Source organism: Zophobas morio, unplaced genomic scaffold (genome assembly GCF_036711695.1).
Source record: "Zophobas morio isolate AGI-343-1 ecotype UQ-CSIRO unplaced genomic scaffold, CSIRO_AGI_Zmor_V1 ptg000041l, whole genome shotgun sequence".
Lineage (NCBI taxonomy): Eukaryota > Metazoa > Arthropoda > Insecta > Coleoptera > Tenebrionidae > Zophobas > Zophobas morio.
The window spans coordinates 1,711,513-1,735,889 of NW_026972146.1; the positions used below are offsets into that span (position 1 = coordinate 1,711,513).

The window sequence follows — 24,377 nt, forward strand, 5'->3', positions numbered from 1 at the left end:
GGCTAATCCTTGCCAAGATAAAACTGATTCTGGCAAATGAGATACCCTCTAAGAGAAGAGAGGGCGGGTGGGCGGGGCTAGTGCCTGCTAAGATAAAACTGATTTTGGCAAATGACATAGCCGCTAAGAAAAGAGAGGATGGGTGGGCGGGGCTAGTACTTGTTAAGATCAAACTGATTTTGGCAAATGAGAAAGCCTTTAAGAAAAGAGAGGGTGGGTGGGCGGGGCTAGTATTTGCTAAGATAAGAGTGATTTTCGCCAAACGACTTATCCTCTAAGAAAATATAAAATAATATAATAATTTTTCAACTTTTCAATTTATTGTCCCCTCAATTTTTTAAGTCCTTGATTTTTATCTTTCATTTTCTAGATTTTTGGATTATCATTTTCTCGATTTTATTTCACAATTCTTCGTTTCTTCATTTTGTTTGTTTTTTCAATGTTTACTTCGTTTTTGTAATTTGTCGTTTATTCAATTTTTGATTTTACAGTTCTTAAATTTTTCAATTTTGCATTTTTTGGATTTCTCAATTATTCGATTTTCCGATTTTTGTAATTTCAAGTTTCTCAATTTTTAATATTTCCATTTTTCAATTTGTCGTTTTTTCAATTTTTCAAGGTGTTCATTTCAAATTTTCAGGTTTTTCGAAGTTTTCGTCTTATACTTTTTCGTTTTTCTTTTGATTTTTTAAATTTTACAACTTTGAAGTTTTTCATTTTTGATTCGAAAATTAAATTGTTGATTTTTCAATTTTTCGACTTCTCAATTTTGAATTAGTCAATTTTTCGTTCTTGCAGTTTTCCGATTTTTAAATTTTTCGGTTTTTTGTTTCCCTCGTTTTAATTTGTCGGTTTTTGAATTTTACAAGATTCAATTTTTCGATCTTATAGTTTTCAATGTTTCAGTTTTCCGATTTTTCGTTTTCGCTTATTAATCTATCGATTTTTCAATTTTTCGATTTCCAATTCTTTTTTTGCTGAAACATTAAAAAGTTAAGAACTAAAAAATTGAAAATGTGAAAAATCGAAAAACTGTAGAAGGAAAAATTTAAAAATTGTAAATCAAAAAATAGAAGCAAAGCAAAATCGAAAAATTGCAAAATAGGAAAATTGTAAATTGGGCAGGGCTAGTTGCTGCGAAAATAAGACGAATTTTAGCAAATGAGATACCTTCCAAGAGAAGAGAGGGTGGGTGGGCGGGGCTAGTACTTGTCAAGATAAGATTGATTTTGGCAAATGACGTATCCTTCAAAAAATTTAATTAAATTATTATTAGAAAAGACACTAAAGGCTCCAAAGCACTTTCAAATTCTTTCCAAGCAGGAACACCTTGAACCTCACGATAGAACACCAAAGTCCCCCAAATTTGTTTTAAATAATAATTTGCAAATAAAGTCTCCCTGGCCTCCCAAAATAATACACCATGGATATCCAAGAGTCTCCATGGAGATTCCCGAATTAAAAAAAAAAACTGCGGCACTCAAGACTTTTTCAAATTCATAAAAAATAAAACACTAATAGAAGCTCAAAAGATCGTTTCAAGTTCATCCAGCGACAGAACACCAGACTCTTTTAAATTTATTTGAAAATAAAACACCAAGGGACCTAAAATTAACTGCGAACATTTTAAAAGTAGGGTTTTGAAAATAAGTTTGATTCAGAATTGCCCCTAATATGTCATTTACCAAAAACAGTCTTGGCAGATATTAACCCCGCCCACCCACCCTCTCTTTTTTTAAAGGATATCTCATCTGCCAAAATCACTCTTATCTTAGCAGGTACTAGCCCCGCCCACCCACCCTCTCTTTTGTTAGAGGTTATGTCATCTGCCAAAATCAGTTTTATCTTACTACTAATGACTAACTTTTTCAAAAAATGATCAAAATTTGGAAATATTACGAGTTTAGTTATGTGTACAAGGCAGGAATTTTGAACATCTTCTGTAGTTTTTAGTTAGTTATGCTTTAATGGATTTTTCTTTTGTTGGTTTTGTTTTTGGTTATAATTTATAAATTAATGAAAAATAAAAACCTGTTACTGCCAATTTTACTTTTATGAAATTAAGTTGTTTTTTTTTCGAAATCGACATCATAAAGAATTTTTGTATTATTTTAACGTACTGAAGAGTTCATCCGCCATTTTCTGGACACCCCGTATATGACCACAAATCTGCTTTTTTGTTTTTAATCCCTCTATATTGCAAAACTCCACTTCAACTTCCTCCTACTTTGATTTTTCAATATATTCCTTCTCTTTTATCCTATTTGTTTGCTTTGTCGTCTTCGTTTATTTCTGCCCATTTTCTTTTTAAAAAATTTAGTGGCTGTTCTTTTAAGTCATCCCACTTATGCCATCTCCCATTAACGTTTACTTTCTGGTATCCTAGTTTTATTAGTTTTTCTTTTCTTTTAGGCAACCAGTAATACACTCTGGGTTCGCTTTATTGCCGGTTTTACAACAATCTCGATATCCAGCTTGTCCTGTCTGAATTTTTCAACCACTTCTTCCAGCGTCTCTCTCTCTGCCTCTGCCAGTTCTACCCCTTTTATTACGACATTGTTTTTCCAACCCCTTTTTACCCTAACCTCAAACCTTTCCTCCAGGTTTCTTATTTTAACTTCTAATTCCCCCTCTTCAATCCCATTCAAGCTCATTAGCTTTTAATAAGTCCTTAATTTTCTGCTTTTCTTTCTTTAGCTTTCATCCCTCAGAAAAATAATTCCACTTGAGATATTTCTAACAGGATGACATTGTTGGTTTATGCTGTGTTGCACTTACTAAATCATCTACATATAATACAACAAATAATTTTACTTTACTTAAGTGATTTTTGCCTTCAGATAAAACATGTGATATCGCAAGCAACTCAAGAACAGTACGTCTGCCTGTGGTTGGGTTGCAAGGTGCACGGACGCACATCCTGTTCGAGGTCATGGTTAGAGCGACACGTTTTGGCACACGCGGGAACCAAGCCCTTCCGATGTATAGTCGACGGATGCGGCCAGAGGTTCAACTCCCAGGTAAGCCCTCTGAAACTGGTAAAAACGCCTCTACCTCACCTCTCGTTGCAGTTGACGCTGGAGCGGCACGTCAACGGCCACTTCAACGGCGACGGCAACCAGAACAGCAACGCCAAGAAGTCTGCCGAGAACTCCTCCGTCAAGCTGTTCAAGCGGAACGGGAAAAAAATAAGGTTCAGGAGGCAGCCGTGGTCAGGTAAATTAGTAGCTTTAGTCTTATCGTGTTTAGCGTAAGTATGAGAATATAAATACGTGAGGTAGCATCCCTGGTGCATTATTAAGCGAAACTTCTTTTAGCGCGGATGTTTGATTTTATCGATGCGGGCATTATGGAGGGACTGCAGCACAGGCTGCTGACGATGACGCAGGAGAGGACGCTGGGACAGATACACGACGATGGGAATGCCGTGAATGTGCTTAGCCAAGTCATTGCCAGGAGGGTGGAGCCGGATGGCAAAGTCAAGTTCTTGGTCAAGTGGGACCCCGTCGGAATGTAAGTGTGGAGTTTGAATTACGGTGGGAATTTACTGGGGTATGTACCAGAAATTTTGTGGAGTTATTGCAATTTTTGGTTTTCGTTTTGAGGTGGTGCGAGTTTAATGTTATGAGGAAATTGCGGGATCTGCATGACAAGGAGGATTGTAATCAATCGGGCGTTGTGCAGTAATGGGTTTAGGTCTTGGAAATTAATCTATGATTTGGTGTTAGGACTGTAATAAATTGCTTTTTTGTCAGGAAATGACTAGAGCCGAAGACGAACGGTTCATTCCTGGTAACAAAACAGTCCAGGATGTATTCTCACAGTAAATTAAAGCATTGCGAGACACCGCAGTGATATTTCAAAATTGCAACCTGTACAAAATAAAAAATCAAAGGAATTGTAAATTAATGGAAACGCTTCTGGGTTCTGAGTCATGATTTTGATTCTTGTACATTAAAAAAAAAGTTCTGAATACATTTTTATATTAAACTAAATTGTTGCGGAAAAGATTTACTTTTAAGAAGTATAAGAGTTGGAAGGAATAACTTATGGGACACCAAACCATAGTAATATTTTGAAACTAAGAATCGTAGAGAATAAAAAATTTGAACTATCCAGAGAAATAATTCAAAATTAATCGCAAGACTACCTTTTTTTAAATTTCTTAGTACAAATTTGTGTCAGATAGATAGATTTTTTTGGAAATCAATTTCGTGGTAACAAAGTCCACAATTTTGGCTTTTAACTTGCGATTTTTGATTGGACTAATTTTTTTTTTTCAAATTTGCGCTAATTTTCGATTAAAAAAAACAGCATAACTCCAAAACGACACAATATATCGTGTTTCGGTTCAAATCATTCGATTCCGTGAAGCTTTTTAATGGCGAACGCAAATTTTCAGACCGAATTCTTGATCCGTTTGGTTTGGAGAGACGAATATAAGAAAGTGTCATTTCTGAGTCAAAAAACAGCATTTTTTCAAATTTAACAAGTCAAACAACACAATGTAGCGCATTGCGGTTCAAAGGATTCCTTTTCTTGAAGCTTTCTAGTTGTAAAAGCTAATTTTCAGACCAGATATTTGATTCTTTCAGTTTTGAGAACTTGAATACATAGGGTGTCATTTTTGACCTGAAGAACACCTTTTTTTCTAATTTAATGAGTCACAACTCCAAAACGGTACAAGATATGGTGTTTCGGTTCGAAGCATTCGATTTCTTAAAGTTTTCTAGTTCCAAAAGCAAATTTTCAGACCGAATACGCGATCCGTTTAGTTTGGAGAGATGTATATATAAAATATTACTTTGGAGTCAAAAAACAGCTTTTTTCAAGTTTAGAGCGACATAACTTTAAAATGACACAAGATACCGAATTACGGTTCAAAGCATTCGATTCCGTTAAACTCTCTAGGGTTTAGTGGAAATTTTCAGAACGAATTCTTGATCCGCTTGGTTTGGAGAGACGAATATAAGAAAGTGTCATTTCTGAGTCAAAAAACAGCATTTTTTCAAATTTAACCAGTCAAACAACACAATATAGCGCATTGCGGTTCAAAGGATTCCTTTTCTTGAAGCTTTCTAGTTGTAAAAGCTAATTTTCAGACCAGATATTTGATTCTTTCAGTTTTGAGAACATGAATACATAAGGTGTCATTTTTGACCTGAAGAAAACCTTTTTTTCTAATTTAATGAGTCATAACTCCAAAACGGTACAAGATATGGTGTTTCGGTTCAAAGCATTCGATTTCTTGAAGTTTTCTAGTTCTAAAAGATAATTTTCAGTCCGAATACGCGATGCGTTTAGTTTGGAGAGATGAATATATAAAATGTCATTTTGGAGTCAAAAATTAGTTTTTTTTCAAATGTAAAGCGACATAACTTTAAAATGACACAATATACCAAACTACGGTTCAAAGCATTCGATTCCGTGAAGCTCTCTAGTGTTTGGTGGGAATTTTCAAACCGAATTCTTGATCCGTTTGGTTTGTAGAGAGGAATATAAGAAGGTGTCACTTTTGAGTGAAAAAACAGTATTTTTTCAAATTTAACTGGTCATAACTCCAAAACAACACAGTATAGCGCATTGCTGTTCAAAGGATTCGTTTTCTTGAAGCTTTCAAGTTCTAAAAGCTAATTTTCAGACCGGATATTTGATTCTTTTAATTTTGAGAGACGAATACATAAGAAAGTGTCATTTTTGACTTAAAGAACAGCTTTTTTTCAAATTTAACGAGTCATAACTCCAAAACGGCACAATATATCGTATTTCGGTTCGAATCATTCAATTCCGTGAAGCTTTTTAATATTGAACGGAAATTTTCAGACCGAATTCTTGATCCGTTTGGTTTGGAGAGACGAATATAAGAAAGTGTCATTTCTGAGTCAAAAAACAGCATTTTTTCAAATTTAACCAGTCAAACAGCACAATATAGCGCATTGCGGTTCAAAGAATTCCTTTCTAGTTGTAAAAGCTAATTTTTAGACCAGATATTTGATTCTTTTAGTTTTGAGAACATGAATACATAAGGTGTCATTTTTGACCTGAAGAACACCTTTTTTTCTAATTTAATGAGTCATAACTCCAAAACGGTACAAGATACGGTATTTCGGTTCAAAGCATTCGATTTCTTGAAGTTTTCTAGTTCTAAAAGCAAAATTTCAGTCCGAATACGAGATCCGTTTAGTTTGGAGAGATGAATATATAAAATGTCATTTTGGAGTCAAAAAATAGCTTTTTTTCAAATGTAAAGCGACATAACTTGAAAATGACACAAGATACCGAATTACGGTTCAAAGCATTCGATTCCGTGAAGCTCTCTAGGGTTTAGTGGAAATTTTCAGACCGGATTCTTGATCCGTTTGGTTTGGAGAGACGAATATAAGAAGGTGTTGTTTTTGAGTCAAAAAAGAGCATTCTTTCAAATTTAACCAGTCATAACTCCAAAACAACACAATATAGCGCATTGCTGTTTAAAGAATTCCTTTTCTTGAAGCTTTCTTGTTCTAAAAGCTAATTTTCAGACCGGATATTTGGTTGTTTTAATTCTGAGAAACGAATATATAAGAAGGTATCATTTTTGACTTAAAGAACAGCTTTTTTTCAAATTTAACGAGTCATAACTCCAAAACGGCACAATATATCGTATTCCGGTTCGAATCATTCGATTCCGTGAAGCTTTTTAATATTGAACGGAAATTTTCAGACCGAATTCTTGATCCGTTTGGTTTGAAAAGACGAATATAAGAAAGTGTCATTTTTTATTCAAAAAACAGCATTTTTACAAATTTAACCAGTCATAACTCCAAAACAACACAATATAGCGCATTGCGCTTTAAAGGATTCCTTTTCTTGAAGCTTTCTAGTTCTGAAAGCTAATTTTCAGACCGGATATTTGGTTCTTTTAGTTTTGAGAGACGAATATATAAGAAAGTGTCATTTTTGACTTAAAGAACAGCTTTTTTTCAAATTTAACGAGTCATAACTCCAAAACAATATATCGTATTTCGGTTCAAATCATTCGATTCCGTGAAGCGTTTTAATGTTGAACGGAACTTTTCAGATCGAATTCTTGATCCGTTTGGTTTGAAGAGACGAATATAAGAAAGTGTCATTTCTGAGTCAAAAAACAGCATTTTTCCAAATTTAACCAGTCAAACAACACAATATAGCGCATTGCGGATCAAAGGTTTCCTTTTCTTGAAGCTTTTTAGTTGTAAAAGCTAATTTTCAGACCAGATATTTGATTCTTTTAGTTTTGAGAACATGAATACATAAGGTATCATTTTTGACCTGAAGAACACCTTTTTTTCTAATTTAATGAGTCATAACTCCAAAACGGTGCAAGATATTGTATTTCGGTTCAAAGCATTCGATTTCTTGAAGTTTTCTAGTTCCAAAAGCAAATTTTCAGACCGAATACGCGATGCGTTTAGTTTGGAGAGATGAATATATAAAATGTCATTTTGGAGTCAAAAAATAGCTTTTTTTCAAATTTAACGGGACATAACTTTAAAATGACACAAGATACCGAATTACGGTTCAAAGCATTCGATTCCGTGAAGCTCTCTAGGGTTTAGTGGAAATTTTTAAACCAGATTCTTGATCCGTTTGGTTTGGAGAGACGAATATAAGAAGGTGTCATTTTTGAGTCAAAAAACGGCATTTTTTCAAATATAACCAGTCATAACTCCAAAACAACGTAATATAGCGCATTGCGGTGCAAAATATTCTTTTTCTTGAAGCTTTCTAGTTCTAGAAGCTAATTTTCAGACCGGATAATTGGTTCTTTTAGTTCTGAGAAACGAATATATAAGAAGGTGTCATTTTTGACTTAAAAGTACAGCTTTTTTCAAATTTAACGAGTCATAACTCTGAAACAACACAAGACAGGGCATTGCGGTTCGAAACATTCGATTCCTTGAAGCTTCTTTAGTTCTAAAAGTAATTGTCAGACCGGAGACTTGATCCGTTCAGTTTGGAGAGACGAATATATAACGTGTCATTTTTGAGTCCAAGAACAGCTTTTTTTTTTAATTTAACGAGTCATAACTCCAAAACGGCACAAGATATCGTCTTTCGGTTCAATGCATTTGATTCCTTGAAGTTTTCTAGTTCTAAAAGCTGATTTTCAGACCGGATACTCATTCCGTTTGGTTAGGAGAGATGAATATATAAGGCGTCATTTTTGAGTCAAAAAACAGCATTTTTTTAAATTTGAGGAAACATAACCTTAAAATGACACAAGATACCAAATTGCGGTTTAAATTATCCGATTCCGTGAAGCTTTTTAGTGCTAAATGTAAATTTTCGGTCCGAATTCTTGATCCGTTTGATTTGAAGATGTGTCATTTTTGAGTCAAAAAGTAGCATTTTTTCAAATTTAATCAATCATAACTCAAAATCAGCACAATACAGCGCATTGCGGTTTAAAGGATTCCTTTTCTTAAAGCTTTCTAGTTCTAAAAGCTCATTTTCAGACCGAATGTTTGATTATCTTAGTTTGAGAGACGAACATATAAGAAGTGTCATTTTCGAGTCAAAAATTAGCATTTTTTCAAATTTAACCAGTCATAACTCCAAAACAACGTAATCTAGCGCATTGCGGTGCAAAATATTCTTTTTCTCGAAGCTTTCTAGTTCTAGAAGCTAATTTTCAGACCGGATAATTGGTTCTTTTAGTTCTGAGAGACGAATATATAAGAAGGTGTCATTTTTGACTTAAAAGTACAGCTTTTTTCAAATTTAACGAGTCATAACTCTGAAACAACACAAGATAGGGCATTGCGGTTCGAAACATTCGATTCCTTGAAGCTTCTTTAGTTCTAAAAGTAATTGTTCAGACCGGAGACTTGATCCGTTCAGTTTGGAGAGACGAATATATAAAGTGTCGTTTTTGAGTCCAAGAACAGCTTTTTTTCATATTTAGCAAGTCATAACTTCAAAACGGCACAAGATATCGTATTGATTTTCAAAACAGTCGATTCCTTGAAGTTTTCTGGTTCTAAAAGTGAATTTTCAGACCGGATACTCGATTCGTTTAGGTTGGAGAGATTGAATATTTAAGGTGTCATTTTTGAGTTGAGACAACAGTTTTTTTTTCAAATTTATTGAGACATAACCTTAAAATGACACAAGATACCGAATTGCGATTCAAAACATTCGATTCTGTGGAGCTTTCTAATGTCAAATGGAAATTTTCAGACTGGATTCTTGGTCTATTTGGTTTGGAGAGAAAAATATAAAAAGGTTGTCATTTTTAAGTCTAAACACAGATTTTTTTAAAATTAAACGAGTCATAACTCCAAAACGGCGTAATATATCGTATCTCGGTTCAAGGCATTCGATTCTGTGAAGTTTTCTAGTCCTAAAAGCAAATTTTCAGACCGAATACTCGATCCGTTTAGTCTGGAGCGATGAATATACAAGGTGTCATTCTTGAGTCCAAGAACAGTTTTTTTTCAAATTTAGCAAGTCATAACTTCAAAACGGCACAAGATATCGTATTGATCTTCAAAACATTCGATTCCTTGAGGTTTTCTAGTTCTAAAAGTGAATTTTCAGACCGGATACTCGATTCGTTTAGTTTGGAGAGATTGAATATGTAAGGTGTCATTTTTGAGTCAAGAAAACAGCTTTTTTTCAAATTTATTGAGACATAACCTTAAAATGACACAAGATACCGAATTGCGATTCAAAGTATTCGATTCTGTGAAGCTTTCTAGTGTCAAATGGAAATTTTCAGACCGGATTCTTGGTCTATTTAATTTGGAGAGAAAAATATATAAAGGTGTCATTTTTAAGTGTAAACACAGCATTTTTTCAAATTTAACGAGTCATAACTCTAAAACGACATAAAATATTGTATTTCGGTTAAAAGCATTCGATTCCTTGAAGTTTTCTAGTTCTAAAAGCAAATTTTCGGACCGAATACTCGATTCGTTTAGTTTGGAGAGATGAATATAAAAGTTGTCCTTTTTGAGTCAAAAAAAGCTCTTTCAAATTTAAGCAGACATAACTTGAAAATGACACAAGGTACTGAATTACGGTTCAAAGCATTCGATTCCGTGAAGCTTTCTAGTGTTGAGTGGAAATTTTCGGACCGAATTTTTGATTCGTTTGGTTTGAAAAGACGAATATAAGAAGGTGTCATTTTTTAAGTCAAAAAACAGCATTTTTTCAAATTTATCTAGTCATAACTTCAAAACAACACAATATAGCGCATTGTGGTTCAAAGGATTCATTTTATTGAAGCTTTCTAGTTCTAAAAGTTAATTTTCAGACCGGATATTTGATTCTTTTAGTTCTGAGAGACTAATATATAAGAAGGTGTCATTTTTTTTTTCAAATTAAACGAATCATAACTCCAAAAAAACACAAAATAGCACATTGTGGTTCGAGGCATCACATTCATTGAGGCTTTCTGTTGTTAAAAGCAAATTTACCTAGTTTTAACTTAAACAATAAATAAACACACCAATCTCAAGAGGCCAAAATTGTATGTAAACTAAAATTTCATTATTTTTCATGCAGTGAAAGAACATAAACTAGTGAATGCTTTCATGTTTTCTGCGTGTTTTTTAAGTATTATTCACCTCTTTGTTTGAAATTATACATGTTAAAAAATGATATGTATGCAACCCACAATGCAGAGACCGCAGAAATTTATTTTTAAAATAATCATGTTGGCATTGCACTTACTTGACACTTTATTTGGCAGTTGTTTGTTCGTGTAAATGTCAAAAGCGGAGTGTTGCCAACATGATTTTTTAAAAATTAAATTTAAAAAAAAAACTAATTTTCGTTGACTTCTGTAGCATTCAGTTCTGTTCTCCAGCATATAAAACTTGACGAAAAAGTTAATTCCACGCAGCAGCTTTTTAATGATCTGCTTAGAGTTTACGTACAAAAGAGTGTTCAGGATTTAACCGTTCGGTCTGTGTTTCAGAATTCCCGACGAATGGGTGACAGAGAAGGAGTACGTCCCGATGAAGTCGGTCCACATTCCGTCTCTCCAACCCACCTCCAAAGACGCCCTCACCTCCCACTTCTTCTCGCTCGAGAGGAGAAGGCAAGAAGGGCGGCGTCGCAAACCCATCTCAAAGCAGCAAACGTGATATAAAGTTTTTGTTAATAAATTATATAAATGTAAAAAGTCATGAGTGAGCCTTTGTAATAAACCCATGCTTGTGTTCAACCGGCCCAAGATGGCGCCGCGCCGCCATGTCGGGCCGACATTTTGTACTTTTCGTTTTGGAAACGTTCAGAAATGGATCTCGCTTGCAAAGGTTCGCTTCGGTTTGGTTAAACAAATTGTATGATATGTATGGGAGCACGATGTATATTTGTGAAGTCTTTCACTGTGTACAGAAAGTTTTGTATTGTATAGTAAATGTAGAGACAGACGGAACGGAAAGCTTTTAACCGTTTTACAACCAGCCTAGTATCACTGCCATTGAACTGGTTTATAGTTGTTAGAAACTTTCTGATAGACTAGACGAATTATAAGCATTATCTTATTTAATTTAGTTAATTTGTGTGTTCGCAATATTTACAAAGTAATTTAGTTTTATTTTTTACGATGTACGCCGCGGGGACGTAACAGGCAACCGAGTTTTTTTTCTTTTTTCGCATTCATCATCCGCATCTCCATTCGCTCGACGGTAGGTTTGACACTGTGATAAATTCGTTTCAATCAAATTCAAGAGAGTCAATTGGATCGCTTAAAGACGTAACTTCATGTGCCATTCTGACAAAATTGCGTTGTTCCTGTTCGCTGCCTGTCCCCTATCAAACAAAACTTGAACGGTTTACTACTTTTAGATGAAATTATAATTTAACATTCCTTTCGAGCTCGTATCTTTCTATTTATTTTAGCTTAATATTTATTTAACTAAATTTAAAAAACAAAAAAAAACAAGTTTGATTCAGGAGAGTTTTCAAATTGAATTGAAATGAAACACTGCCAGCAACACTGCCCAAAAATATGTGAATAATTCAATTAGTAAATGCCATGACTTTTTTATACAGATTTTTTTAAAGCGTTCATTTCCACTTGAGTGCCATTTTAAAATTTCGTCTTTTACAATTTTTAATTAATACACGATTGTGTTCTTTTAATGTTAATTTATAACCTAATGTGATGTACTGTGAAAATTGATGCTAACCAACCTTGATCTCAAAATCTTTCGCGTTTTGCATGTGTTCGGAGGGCGGCCGCCGCGCCCCCGCGCCGCCCCGCGCAATCAGATGAGTATTATATAAAATACCGTTATCGACCAAAGAATAAAGTTAGAGGTTACCCAATTGACGATATTTTATATACGGTGATTGGTGGTCGGTGGTGGGTGGGCGGGGCGGCCGGCGCCGCTTCTAAAGGAATCAAAAATAATCTGTACTTAAGTTACATCGGTCGCAGCATTTTTCATTTATTTTGCTCATATCATTTAGAAAAATAGACTGAAATTCATCAAATTATTTATTTGAAAATTGACTGATTTAGTTGATATATTAATACGACAAAGACAGAGTTAGACACGATAATCTTACGATTGGTTGTTACTGTAGATGTTTTCTCGTTTCCCCAGTATTTACATACACCGGAGTCACCTATAGTTGTGCAGTTGCATGTTGGTACTTGGTAGCAACCAATCGCTGGTTTCTTAAATTTACAGTGTAAATACTTCTGTAAACGATAAAATAAACAATTCACTATGTAACATAGTTTTAGTTTTAACATAGTTTGTATCTACCATATTTCTATCATCCAGAAAAAGTAACTTTTATAAACTATTCTTTTACAATGCATTTAGAGACAAAAATCTAAAATTAAGACTGTTCAAAATTATATCATATTGATAGGTAATTTTATACTAGGAGAGAATGGTATGATGTATTTCGTTCCCTAAGTTGTTCTTATTTAGTTCATCCCTATTGGAGATTGTTTGATGGCTTGACAGACGCTACGATATCATTTAAGGAAGAAAATATATGAATGTATTGTTAAGTAGAGAATATTTTAATTAATGGCCGAGTTTACGAGCTGTTTGGATTTATAATTAAGTGTTAGTGGACGAGTAGAATATTTTATTATAAAGAGAAAGATTCGTGATGCTTAATGAATGTAACAAACTATGTGACAAATAATAAGAAATTTAAATTCTTACCCTAATTGGTGTTTAAAATTTTGAATAGCGAGGATATTAGAACTCGAGACAATGGTAGATAAGGGACTTTTTCAAGTGACGATCGGGAAACAATTTCCAATCCGTGTTTTTGCATTGTAAATATAGTTAATTACAAATATACTTAATTTAATGTCATTGTGAAATTCCGTTTTTGTTTTTCATGTTTATTTTCGACATCTTATTGGTTAGAACATGAACAAATTCTACCTCACTGATTTTTATTTTAGGTTTTTGTATGTTTAGTTTCTATAAGTTGCATAGAGTTAAACTGTAATTATATTTAGTAGTACGATTTCGCCTGTTCGAATCTTAAGACTGTATGCAGGAGAACTTTGTTGATCCTTTTTATTCAACTTTGACATTTCACTGCATTTTATTTATACATTATTTTTTGTGATTCGACAGAATTTTTAAATTTATGAATGTATCTATTCTAATGAGAATAAATATGTAAATAACATTCTCTACGATCATTTTTTCCACAGATTTTTGGTAAGTAATTTTATCATCCATCACTAATCGCCCCCCCCTTCGATCGATCGATCGCTCGTTCGAGAATACACGATGTGCCGACTTGTCAAAATATCATCACATTAAAATCGAGCCCATCGTGTACCCTCAAAACGATCGTCTGCCTAATCACTTATTTACACCCTTACTAAATTCCTATGCGTTATTAAAACTCAATTTATTCATGAAGGACAACAATAAATCTGTCTTCCTCTATCCTGCTACGCCACTGGTTCCCCAAAACCATACAAGCTATAAATCTGTTTTGGTTTATTCAAAATAAACTAAGTGGAAATGTGAAATTGATAAAGCAACTTAATTGCAGTGGATTTTCTCAGAAATGAGCACTAATATAAAATCCACTTCTCGGGATTTAGTAAACCCATTATTGGTAAGTACTTTTTCAGCACCTACCACTAATTATCGCTCTGTCGATCGTTCGAAAGTCGGCCGATGCACCAGAATTTCGTCAAACATCGTGTGCAGCATGTTGCTTTGGAATTTAATTTTGTGTGTCATCAGGGATACTCGAACCATCGTTGGGGCAGTGAGAGTAGTAGTATATGAAATGTTACTTCTGGATTTAGCCACTTAAAATCTTACAAAAATCGTGGAAATCAGTAATAATTGTGTGAATATTCCACTGGTCATTTTATATACTAACTACTAATGAAATATTTACGCTTTTACTTAGTAGTAACAAATTTAATACAAATTGGCTTATTTTAGGGATTACGTCGGCATTCCCTCTCCTTTTCCTTGTTACGCCACTGACTCCCTAAACCACACGCGGTTAAAAAGTTGTCGATCTTTTTATGCCTATGTAGAGTTCATTATTTTAAGGACGTGGATAAAATTATGCAACGTAATATACACAAGACACAAGCTAAGGGTGACGATTACTTGTTTAAACAAATACAACAAACAAATTTAGGTTAACAACAAAGTGACATTTGAAGAGAACAAGGTTGGCAAAACGTCAATTTGACATTTATATATATTTTTTTGCAAAACATACCTTGTTTTAAAATTGTTAACACATGAAAATTGTTGCATTCACTGCGAAATGTGTATTTTGGGTTGAGTGAATTTTTCCAAGCCCTTATAAAATGAACTGTAGTCTGACTTATTATGAATGAAAATGTGACAGTTATGAGTACCACGACACTCTGTATTTAACGCCACTTTTGTTTAACGAAACTGCACTTAAATTCCGTTCAAAAGACGAATTTTTAGGTATTTTTATGTGTGTTGTAGATAATTCGGAGTAAATGTGTAATGGCTGCAACCCACTTTACACAGTGACATGCGCACGCTATTCATGCTTTAGCGCTTGCACGAAACCAGGGGCGGATGGAGCATCTGGAAATCGGGAATTTTCCAGAGCGCTGGTGCCCGAATTTAAATTTTGTGTACTTTTAAATGAAATAAAATTTAGGGCTTTCAGGCGTTGATTTAAATTCGGTTATTATTATTAATTAATCACGGGATTCCGATATTCTTTCAAATTGTTTTAAAAACTAAGCACATGGAGTCTTTGAGATTCTTTCTATTACTTCAAAAACTAAACGAAAGGGGTCTCCGGGATTCTTTTCAATTATACTTCAAAAACCGGATACAAGAGGTTACTGATATTCTTTCAAACCATTTCAAAAATCAGACACAAGGGGTTTCTGAGATTCTTTCTAATTCTACTTCAAAAATTAGGCACAAAGGATACTGGAGATTTTTTCAAATTACTTCAAAAACTTGGCAAAAGCGGTCCCCTAATTTTTTTCAAACTAGTTCAAATATAAAACAAAGGGTTCCTGAGATTCTTTTAAATTACTTCAAACATCAGAGACAAGGGATTTCCGAGATTCTTTCTAATTATACTTCAAAAACCAAACAAAAAGGTCCCCGAGATTCTTTTATAAACTACTTCAAAAACTAGGATCATGGAGATTTTTTCAAACTACTTCAAAAACTAGGTAAAAGCGGTCCCCGAGAGTCTTTCAAACTACTTAAAAAAAACACAAAGGGTTCCCGAGATTCTTTGTAACTATACTTCAAAAAACAGACACAAGAGGTCCCCGAGATTCTTTCACACCACTTCAAAAATCAGACACAATGGGTTTCCGAGATTCTTTCTAATTATACTTCAAAAACCAAACAAAAAAAGTCCCCGAGATTCTTTTAAATTATTTTAGTATTAGTATTAGTTCACACACCTACTAATTACTTCAAAAACTAGGTACAAAGGATTCTGGAGATTTTTTCAAACTACTTCAAAAGCTAGGCAAAAGCGGTCCCCGAGATTCTTTCAAACTACTTCAAATATAGAACAGAAAGGGTTCCCGAGATCCTTTCTAACTATACTTCAAAAACCAGACACAAGACGTCCCCGATATTCTTTAAAACCACTTCAAAAATCAGACACAAGGGGTTCCTTAGATTCTTTCTAACTATACTTCAAAAATTAGATACCAGAGATCCCTGCGTTTTTTTCAAATTACGAGCACTTTAAAAACCAAACAGAAAAGGTCCCAGAGATTTTTTAAACTACTTCAAAAACTAGGCACAAAGGATCCTTGAGATTTTCTCAAATTACTTCAAAAACTAGGCAAAAGCGATCCAAGAAATTCTTTGAAACTACTTCAAAAATTAAACACAAAGGGTTCCCGAGATTCTTTCTAATTATACTTCAAATACCAGATACCAGAGTTCATTGAGTATCATTCACACTTCGAATACTTCAAAAACAAGACACAAAAGACCCTCAAAATTTTTTCAAACTACTTCAAAAACCAAACAAAAAATATCACTGAGATTCTTTTAAATTACTTCAAAAAATAGGATCCTGGAGATGTTTCCAAACTACTCCAAAAACTAGGCAAAAGCGTTCCCCGAGATTCTTTAAAACTACTTCAAGAACAAAACACAAATGATTCCTGAGATTCTTTCTAACTATACTTTAAAAATCAGACACAAAAGGTCCCCGAGATTCTTTCAAACTACCTCAAAAATCATATACATTCTCCCTCCTGAAAAGGTCCAAGAGATTTTTTTAAATTACTTCAAAAACTAGGCAAAAGCGGTCCCCGAGATTCTTTTAAACAACTTCAAACATACAACACAATGGATTCCCGACATTCTTTCTAACTATACTTCAAAAACCAAATACCAGAGGTCGCTGAGTTTCTTTCACACTTCGAGTACTTCAAAAACAAGGCACGAAGACCCTCAAAATTCTTTCAAGCTACTTCAAAAATCAAACAAAAAAGGTTCCTGAGATTATTTTAAACTACTTCAAAAACTAGGATCCTGGAGATTTTTTCAAACTACTTCAAAGAGTAGGCAAAAGAGGTCTCCGAGATTTTCTAAAACTACTTCAAAAATAAAACACAAAGGGTTCCCCAGATCCTTTCTAACTATACTTTAAAAAACAGATACAAGACGTCCCCGAGATTCTTTCAAACCACTTCAAAAATCATACACAAGAGGTTCCCGACATTCTTTCTAACTATACTCCAAAAATTAGATACCAGAGGTCTCTGGGTTTCTTTCAAATTACGAGTACTTCAAAAACCAAACAGAAAAGGTTCCAGAGATTTTTTTGAACTACTTCAAAAACTAGGCAAAAGCGGTCCCCGAGATTCTTTTAAACAACTTCAAACATACAACACAATGGATTTCCGACATTCTTTCTAACTATACTTCAAAAACCAGATACCAGAGGTCACTGAGTATTTTTTACACTTCGAGTACTTCAAAAACAAGGCACAAAGACCCTCAAATTTTTTTCAAGCTATTTCAAAAATCAAACAAAAAAGCTTCCACAGATTATTTTTAACTACTTCAAAAACTAGGATCCTGGAGATTTTTTCCAACTACTTCAAAGACTAGGCAAAAGAGGTCTCCGAGATTTTTTAAAACTACTTCAAAAATAAAACACAAAGGGTTCCCCAGATTCTTTCTAACTATACTTTAAAAACCAGATACAAGAGGTCCCCGAGATTCGTTCAAACCACTTGAAAAATCATACACAAGGGGGTCCCGACATTCTTTCTAACTATACTTCAAAAATTAGATACCAGAGGTCCCTGCGTTTCTTTCAAATTACGAGTACTTCAAAAACCAAACAGAAAAGGTTCCAGAGATTTTTTTAAACTACTTCAAAAACTAGGCAAAAGCGGCCCCCGAGATTCTTTTAAACAACTTCAAAAATAAAACACAGATTCCCGACATTCTTTCTAACTATACTTCAAAAACCAGATACCAGAGGTCGCTGAGTTTCTTTCACACTTCGAGTACTTCAAAAACAAGCCACAAAGACCTTCACAATTCTTTTAAGCTACTTCAAAAACCAAACAAAAAAGGTTCCTGAGATTATTTTAAACTACTTCAAAAACTAGGATCCTGGAGATTTTTTAAAACTACTTCAAAAATAAAACACAAAGGGTTCTCCACATTCTTTCTAACTATACTTTAAAAAACAGATACAAGAGATCCCCGAGATTTTTTCAAACCACTTCAAAAATCATACACAAGGGGTTCCCGACATTCTTTCTAACTATACTTCAAAAATTTGATACCAGAGGCCCCTGCGTTTCTTTCAAATTACGAGTACTTCAAAAACCAAACAGAAAAGGTTCCAGAGATTTTTTTAAACTACTTCAAAATCTAGGCAAACGCGGTCCCCCAGATTCTTTTAAACAACTTCAAAAATAAAACACAGATTCCCGACATTCTTTCTAACTATACTTCAAAAACCAAATACCAGAGGTCGCTGAGTATCTTTTATACTTCGAGTACTTCAAAAACAAGGCACAAAGACCCTCAAAATTTTTTCAAGCTACTTCAAAAACCAAACAAAAAAGGTTCCTGAGATTATTTTAAACTACCTACTTCAAAAACTAGGATCCTGGAGATTTTTTAAAACTACTTCAAAAATAAAACACAAAGGGTTCTCCAGATTCTTTCTAACTATACTTTAAAAAACAGATACAAGAGGTCCCCCAGATTATTTCCAACCACTTCAAAAATCATACACAAGGGGTTCCCGACATTCTTTTTAACTATACTTCAAAAAATAGATACTAGAGGTCCCTGCATTTCTTTCAAATTACGAATACTTGAAAAACCAAACATAAAAGGTCCCAGAGATTTTTTCAAACTACTTCAAGAAATAGGCAAAAGCGGTCCCCGAGATTCTTTTAAACAACTTCAAAAATAAAACACAGATTCCCGACATTCTTTCTAACTATACTTCAAAAACCAGATACCAGAGGTCGCTGATTATCTTTCACACTTCGAGTACTTCAAAAACAAGGCACAAAAGACCCTCAAAATTCTTTCAAGCTACTTCAAAAACCAAACAAAAAAGGTTCCTGAGATTATTTTAAACTACTTCAAAGACTAGGATCCTGGAGATTTTTTAAAACTACTTCAAAAATAAAACACAAAGGGTTCTCCAGATTCTTTCTAACTATACTTTAAAAAACAGATACAAGAGATCCCCGAGATTTTTTCAAACCACTTCAAAAATCATACACAAGGGGTTCCCGACATTCTTTCTAACTATACTTCAAAAATTAGATACTAGAGGTCCCTGCGTTTCTTTCAAATTACGAATACTTCAAAAACCAAACAGAAAAGGTCCCAAGATTTTTTTAAACTACTTCAAAAACTAGGCAAACGCGGTCCCCGAGATTCTTTTAAACAACTTCAAACATACAACACAATGGATTCCCGACATTCTTTCTAACTATACTTCAAAAACCAGATACCAGAGGTCGCTGAGCTTCTTTCACACTTCGAGTACTTCAAAAACCAAACAAAAAAGGTTCCTGAGATTATTTTAAACTACTTCAAAAACTAGGATCCTGGAGATTTTTTTAAACTACTTCAAAGACTAGGCAAAAGAGGTCTCGGAGATTCTTTAAAACTACTTCAAAAATAGAACACAAAGGGTTCCCCTGATTGTTTCTAACCATACTTTAAAAAACAGATACAAGAGGTTCCCGACATTCTTTCTAACTATACTTCAAAAATTAGATACCAGAGGTCCCTGCGTTTTTTTCAAATTACGAGTACTTCAAAAACCAAACAGAAAAGGTTCCAGAGATTTTTTTAAACTACTTCAAAAACTAGGCACAAACGATCCTGGAGACTTTTTCAAATTATTTCAAAAACTAGGCAAAAGCGGTCCCCGAGTTTTTTTTAACCACTTCAAAAATAAAACACAAAGGGTTCCCCAGATTGTTTCTAACTATACTTTAAAAAACAGATACAAGAGGTCCCCGAGATTCTTTCAAACCACTTCAAAAATCATACACAAGGGGTTCCCGACATTCTTTCTAACTATACTTCAAAAATTAGATACCGGAGGCTCCTGCGTTTCTTTCAAATTACGAGTACTTCAAAAACCAAACAGAAAAGGTCCCAGAGATTTTTTTAAACTACTTCAAAAACTAGGTACAAAGGATGCTGGAGATTTTTTCGAATTACTTCAAAAACTAGGCAAAAGCAGTCCCCGAGATTCTTTTGAACAACTTCTTTCTAACTATACTTCAAAAACCAGAAACCAGAGATCCTTGAATTTCATTCAAACTACGAGTACTTCAAAAATAAAACAACAATAGATCCTCAAAATTCTTTCAAGCTACTTCATAAACCAAACAAAATAGGTCCCTAAGATTCTTTTAAACTACTTTAAAAACTAGGATCCTGGAAATTTTTTCAAACTACTTCAAAAACAGGCAAAAGCGGTCCCCGAGATTCTTTTAAACTGCTTCAAAAATAAAACACAAAGGGTTCCCGACATTCTTTCTAACTATACTTCAAAAACCAGATACCAGAGGTCCTTGAGTTTCATTCAAACTACGACTACTTCAAAAATTGAACAAAAATAGATCCTCAAAATTCTTTCAAGCTACTTCAAAAACAACAAAAGTGGTATTAGAAATTGTTTCAAACTAAGTATTACAAAAACCAAGTACTGGGGGTCCCTGAAATTCTTTCACACTACATACTTTAAAAAAACAAAACACAATTTTATATACTATTAATGTTTGCAGTTCTGAATAATTGGCAGCAATGTTCCCATGCCAGTTCTCATTTGACAACTTTGACAGGAGCGCGTCAAACGTCCCTTAGAAAAGTGATGAGAAGATGACTCTAGTTCATTTTTGACAATCAAGTATGCCATCATAAAATTTTAAGTATGTTGCCACTCTGGTCATCTGGTACTTTTAAATGGCCAAAAATTTCGGGCTTTCAACAGATCCCATCCGCTCCTGCACAAAACCAACTAAAATAAAGTTAAATTGGATGCAATCAAAAGAAATTAATATATTTTTGTTTAAATTCAAAGTAAATTGTCCTAGAAATAAATATTTAATAGATGATTATAATTTTGCAGTTATGCAACCAATTATACACCAGTGATACAGACATTCGTGCACAGGAACAAATAAATATAAAATGCCACAAAAAATATCCTTGTGACAAATTAGAGGCTTCATTTGCTTCTAAACACACTAATAATATCCGTCGCTACGGTGACCTACACGTCGCATTTTTTATTTTTTTTTGTGTAACCATATAATTTCCTCTTCACAGCTCGATAGCTTGACAACATAAAAATCCTGATTTGAAATTAATTTAATTGCGTATGAGTGATTCACTCCACATTTGTCAAAATGGTTGCTTAATGTTCGCAAAACTGGCTCCAGTAACGTTTTATTGTGGGTGTTTCTAGACAGTCCTTAGACAAACGACCTAGTTGTTCGTAGGTAGATAGGTCAAAGTGACACGCCGTCGCATTATTAATTTTTTCCCTGCAGAGGTCATACATAGAAATTTCTCGTAGTAGGTGAACTATCCCCGAAAAGCGGCACACTTAGAATGTAATGTTCAAATTGAAAATGAAAAATTGATTTGTGTTATTAAATATTTAATTAGGGTTGCTAATTGAGCGAGTCGGCGGAAAATTCTTTGAAAATTTAAAGTCAGTGCTATGCTAATTATTCATTAGTGATGTAAATTTTGTACTTTGCGATTCCTGAAAATCCATCATGACGACGCTTTTAACAAATGTAACTTCTTGAATCGGCTTTGTGAAAAATTCATGAATAGCTTTATACATCATACGATGTGTTTTTTAAATAAAATATTTCCTCACAAGTCATAATTTGTCACTAAGATATTTTTATTGTGTGCTGTAGGATGTACACTGAGTGGAAAAGTGGACACAGGTTTATCAGAGTGTGAAAAATTCTGTCACTAGTCACGGGAAAAGAGCAATTTCCCACCATGGACGGTTGGGACATCCTCTAGATATTCATTCCTCTGTGAGAAATTTCTCTCAACTACTACCAACTGTCGTGAATTTGTCCATTTTCAGTTAAGACATACTCGACCTGCAGCTTGTGCACCCTGTATTCTCTTAATGAAAATAAAAATTCAGCAGATTCATAACCTACTAAAAATGATTTTAATAAGCTATTACGAGCACCCGAAAATGTCACTTTTATCGTCGATCAGTTGTCTTCGTACCCAACCCTCCCCTATCCACCCGGTTTCAGGATCAACGGTTACCGCGAATTCGTGAACGGCCCTGGAGTTTTCGCGCTTACCGGGTTCCGGAGTCAAGCACCCCGGATCGGCGTCGTCATCGGCGTGTCGAAACGCTGACTCCTGCCGGCTCAGCAGGAAACGGAGTTTCGTTTCGCGCTGACCATTAACCTTATCAGGTTGCAGAAATCCGAGGGCTGCTCACCTACGCAGGCAGGGGCGGACTCAGCACTCTGCAACTGCAGGCCGCGCCGTGGAAGCGCTCACTGCAGCGGCTCGCCGAAGACAAGTCAGTTGAACTTAGGCGCTCAGAGTGAACGGTTTCTGTGTGGTAGCGGTACTACAGGTTTTTTAAAGTTATCTGTTACGCAAATTGTGTTGTGCTTGCTGTCCTGTGCCCGATTGGATTTTAACTTTGTGTGTTCAAGGGTCCGGGAGCGGCCTCGACCGGAGCCTCTTCGGGACAAGGTAAGCAGTGCGGACGCGGGCAATGTCAAAGTAATGAGAGTGAGCAGGAAGTGGATGGGAATAGACGGAACTGGGATGAATTTGGTGTGAGATGGGAAGGCGATTGGTAGATGAATCGGTTACTTAGTTTGGGCAAGGTTGGAGCGGTTTTGAGGCGGTCTGTGGCTTTTACTTTTCGGTTACATCATATCAATGCATCCCAGTTGTTTGACACACTTGCGAAAAAATTTCTCTTTTGGTGGACGCAGGCCAGACGGCGTGGGAGGATTTTTCCGGATTTGGGGAGTTTCGGGGGGAAATGGTTCTAAGACGGGAAAAAAAACCCGGAGCGACGACTTTCAAAGAAATTTAAAAAGTTTTTCCCAAAATTATGGTTTTACTTACGTCTATCTCGTGCGAAAAAACAGAAAAATGTATGATAGGGTTGTTCCGTGGACAAAATTGTCAATTTTCCGTGTTGTGGACGATATTATTTGGAATTTTAGTGATTTCACAACCAACTCGTATGATTTTATTTTTATAACTGATGCACCTGAGTTAACAGATAAGTGTTGCAATGTTTATTAAACAGTGCTTAAGATTTAATTAGTGAACCAGTAAATATTTGAGGTGAATTCAAGCAGAAACCCAAAAGAATTTTGAAAATAATGTCAATTTTTTATGTTTTCTCGACGTTCCATGACCCCTAGAACACGTAAAAATAAGTCCGCCTTTTTCGTCTGTCTTGTCTGCCATCTGTGTCGATTTTCATTAGACAGATAATCTCCGAAACTACCACCAAAATTTCTCTGGTCATGCCCGCAAAAATGTCAACATTTAAAGTATACATGTATTTAAATTTAGAAAATTGCGTATTTCCATTCTTGTGGTTTATGAATCCGCTTTGGGTTCTAGAACCACCTTTTTTCTAATTTCGATACTTTTAATAACGCTATAATACCGAAAGAGCAATAAAAACACGGTCAAAGACAGCTACAGATTGTTGACTTTTGTCTTTGATAGAATTTTTGACTCAAAAATGCATGCCCATCTCTGATCGCATTTTAATAAGCTTCTCAGTACGTTTTTAGTAAGTAATGCACAACTCTGTAGTTAGTACTTGCTAACATAAGTCTTATTTTGGCAAATGATATATACTCTAAGAGCACAGGGGGCGGGTGGGCGGTGCTAGTAATTGGTAACATAGGACTGATTTTGGCAAATATATTCCTTCTAAAAAAATAAAGGGCGGGGCTAGTAATATTTCGGGTAGATATAGGAATTTAACTCGTTACTATAGAAATTTGCAATTTAGCACCTCTAAATTTACAATTTTTTTACAAGATTAATTGAGGCAAAATCAGTTTTATCTCAACAAGTACTAGGCCCGCCCACCCGCCCTCTATTTTTCTAGAAGCTTTGTGATTTGCCAAAATCAGTCTTATCTGAGCAAATACTAGCCCCACCCACCCACCCTTATTTTCTCATAGGATATATCATCTGCCAAAATCAGTTTTATCTGAGCAAGTATTAACCCTACCCGCCTGCCCCTATTTTCTCACAGGATATGTAATTTGCCAAAATAAGACTTATGTTGGCCTACCCGCCCTTGATTTTCTCAGGGGGTAGTACTTGCTAACACAAGTCTTATTTTGGCAAATGACATATTTTCTGCGAAAA

General features: G+C 34.7%; 2 protein-coding genes across 13 annotated transcripts in view; both read left to right on the forward strand.

Moving 5' to 3' along the window:
- The window catches only part of Jing (jing), a 143,612-nt gene extending 129,968 nt beyond the window's left edge, over positions 1 to 13,644 (forward strand). For both annotated transcript variants that reach the window (XM_064071888.1, XM_064071889.1), the window contains exons 4-7: positions 2,841 to 3,020; positions 3,072 to 3,216; positions 3,318 to 3,513; positions 10,946 to 13,644. In XM_064071888.1, coding sequence (XP_063927958.1) covers positions 2,841 to 3,020; positions 3,072 to 3,216; positions 3,318 to 3,513; positions 10,946 to 11,114 — 690 coding nt within the window. In that variant the 3' untranslated portion in view covers positions 11,115 to 13,644. The remainder of the gene's footprint in view (positions 1 to 2,840; positions 3,021 to 3,071; positions 3,217 to 3,317; positions 3,514 to 10,945) is intronic.
- Positions 13,645 to 13,734: 90 nt separating this feature from the next.
- Positions 13,735 to 24,377, forward strand: part of LOC135141043 (protein shank) — a 184,103-nt gene continuing 173,460 nt past the window's right edge. For 9 of the 11 annotated variants that reach the window (XM_064071874.1, XM_064071883.1, XM_064071884.1 and 6 more), the window contains exon 1: positions 13,735 to 22,718. The gene's annotated coding sequence lies outside the window, so the exon portion shown is untranslated. The remainder of the gene's footprint in view (positions 22,719 to 24,377) is intronic. The other 2 variants (XM_064071876.1, XM_064071875.1) reach the window with 2 other exon arrangements.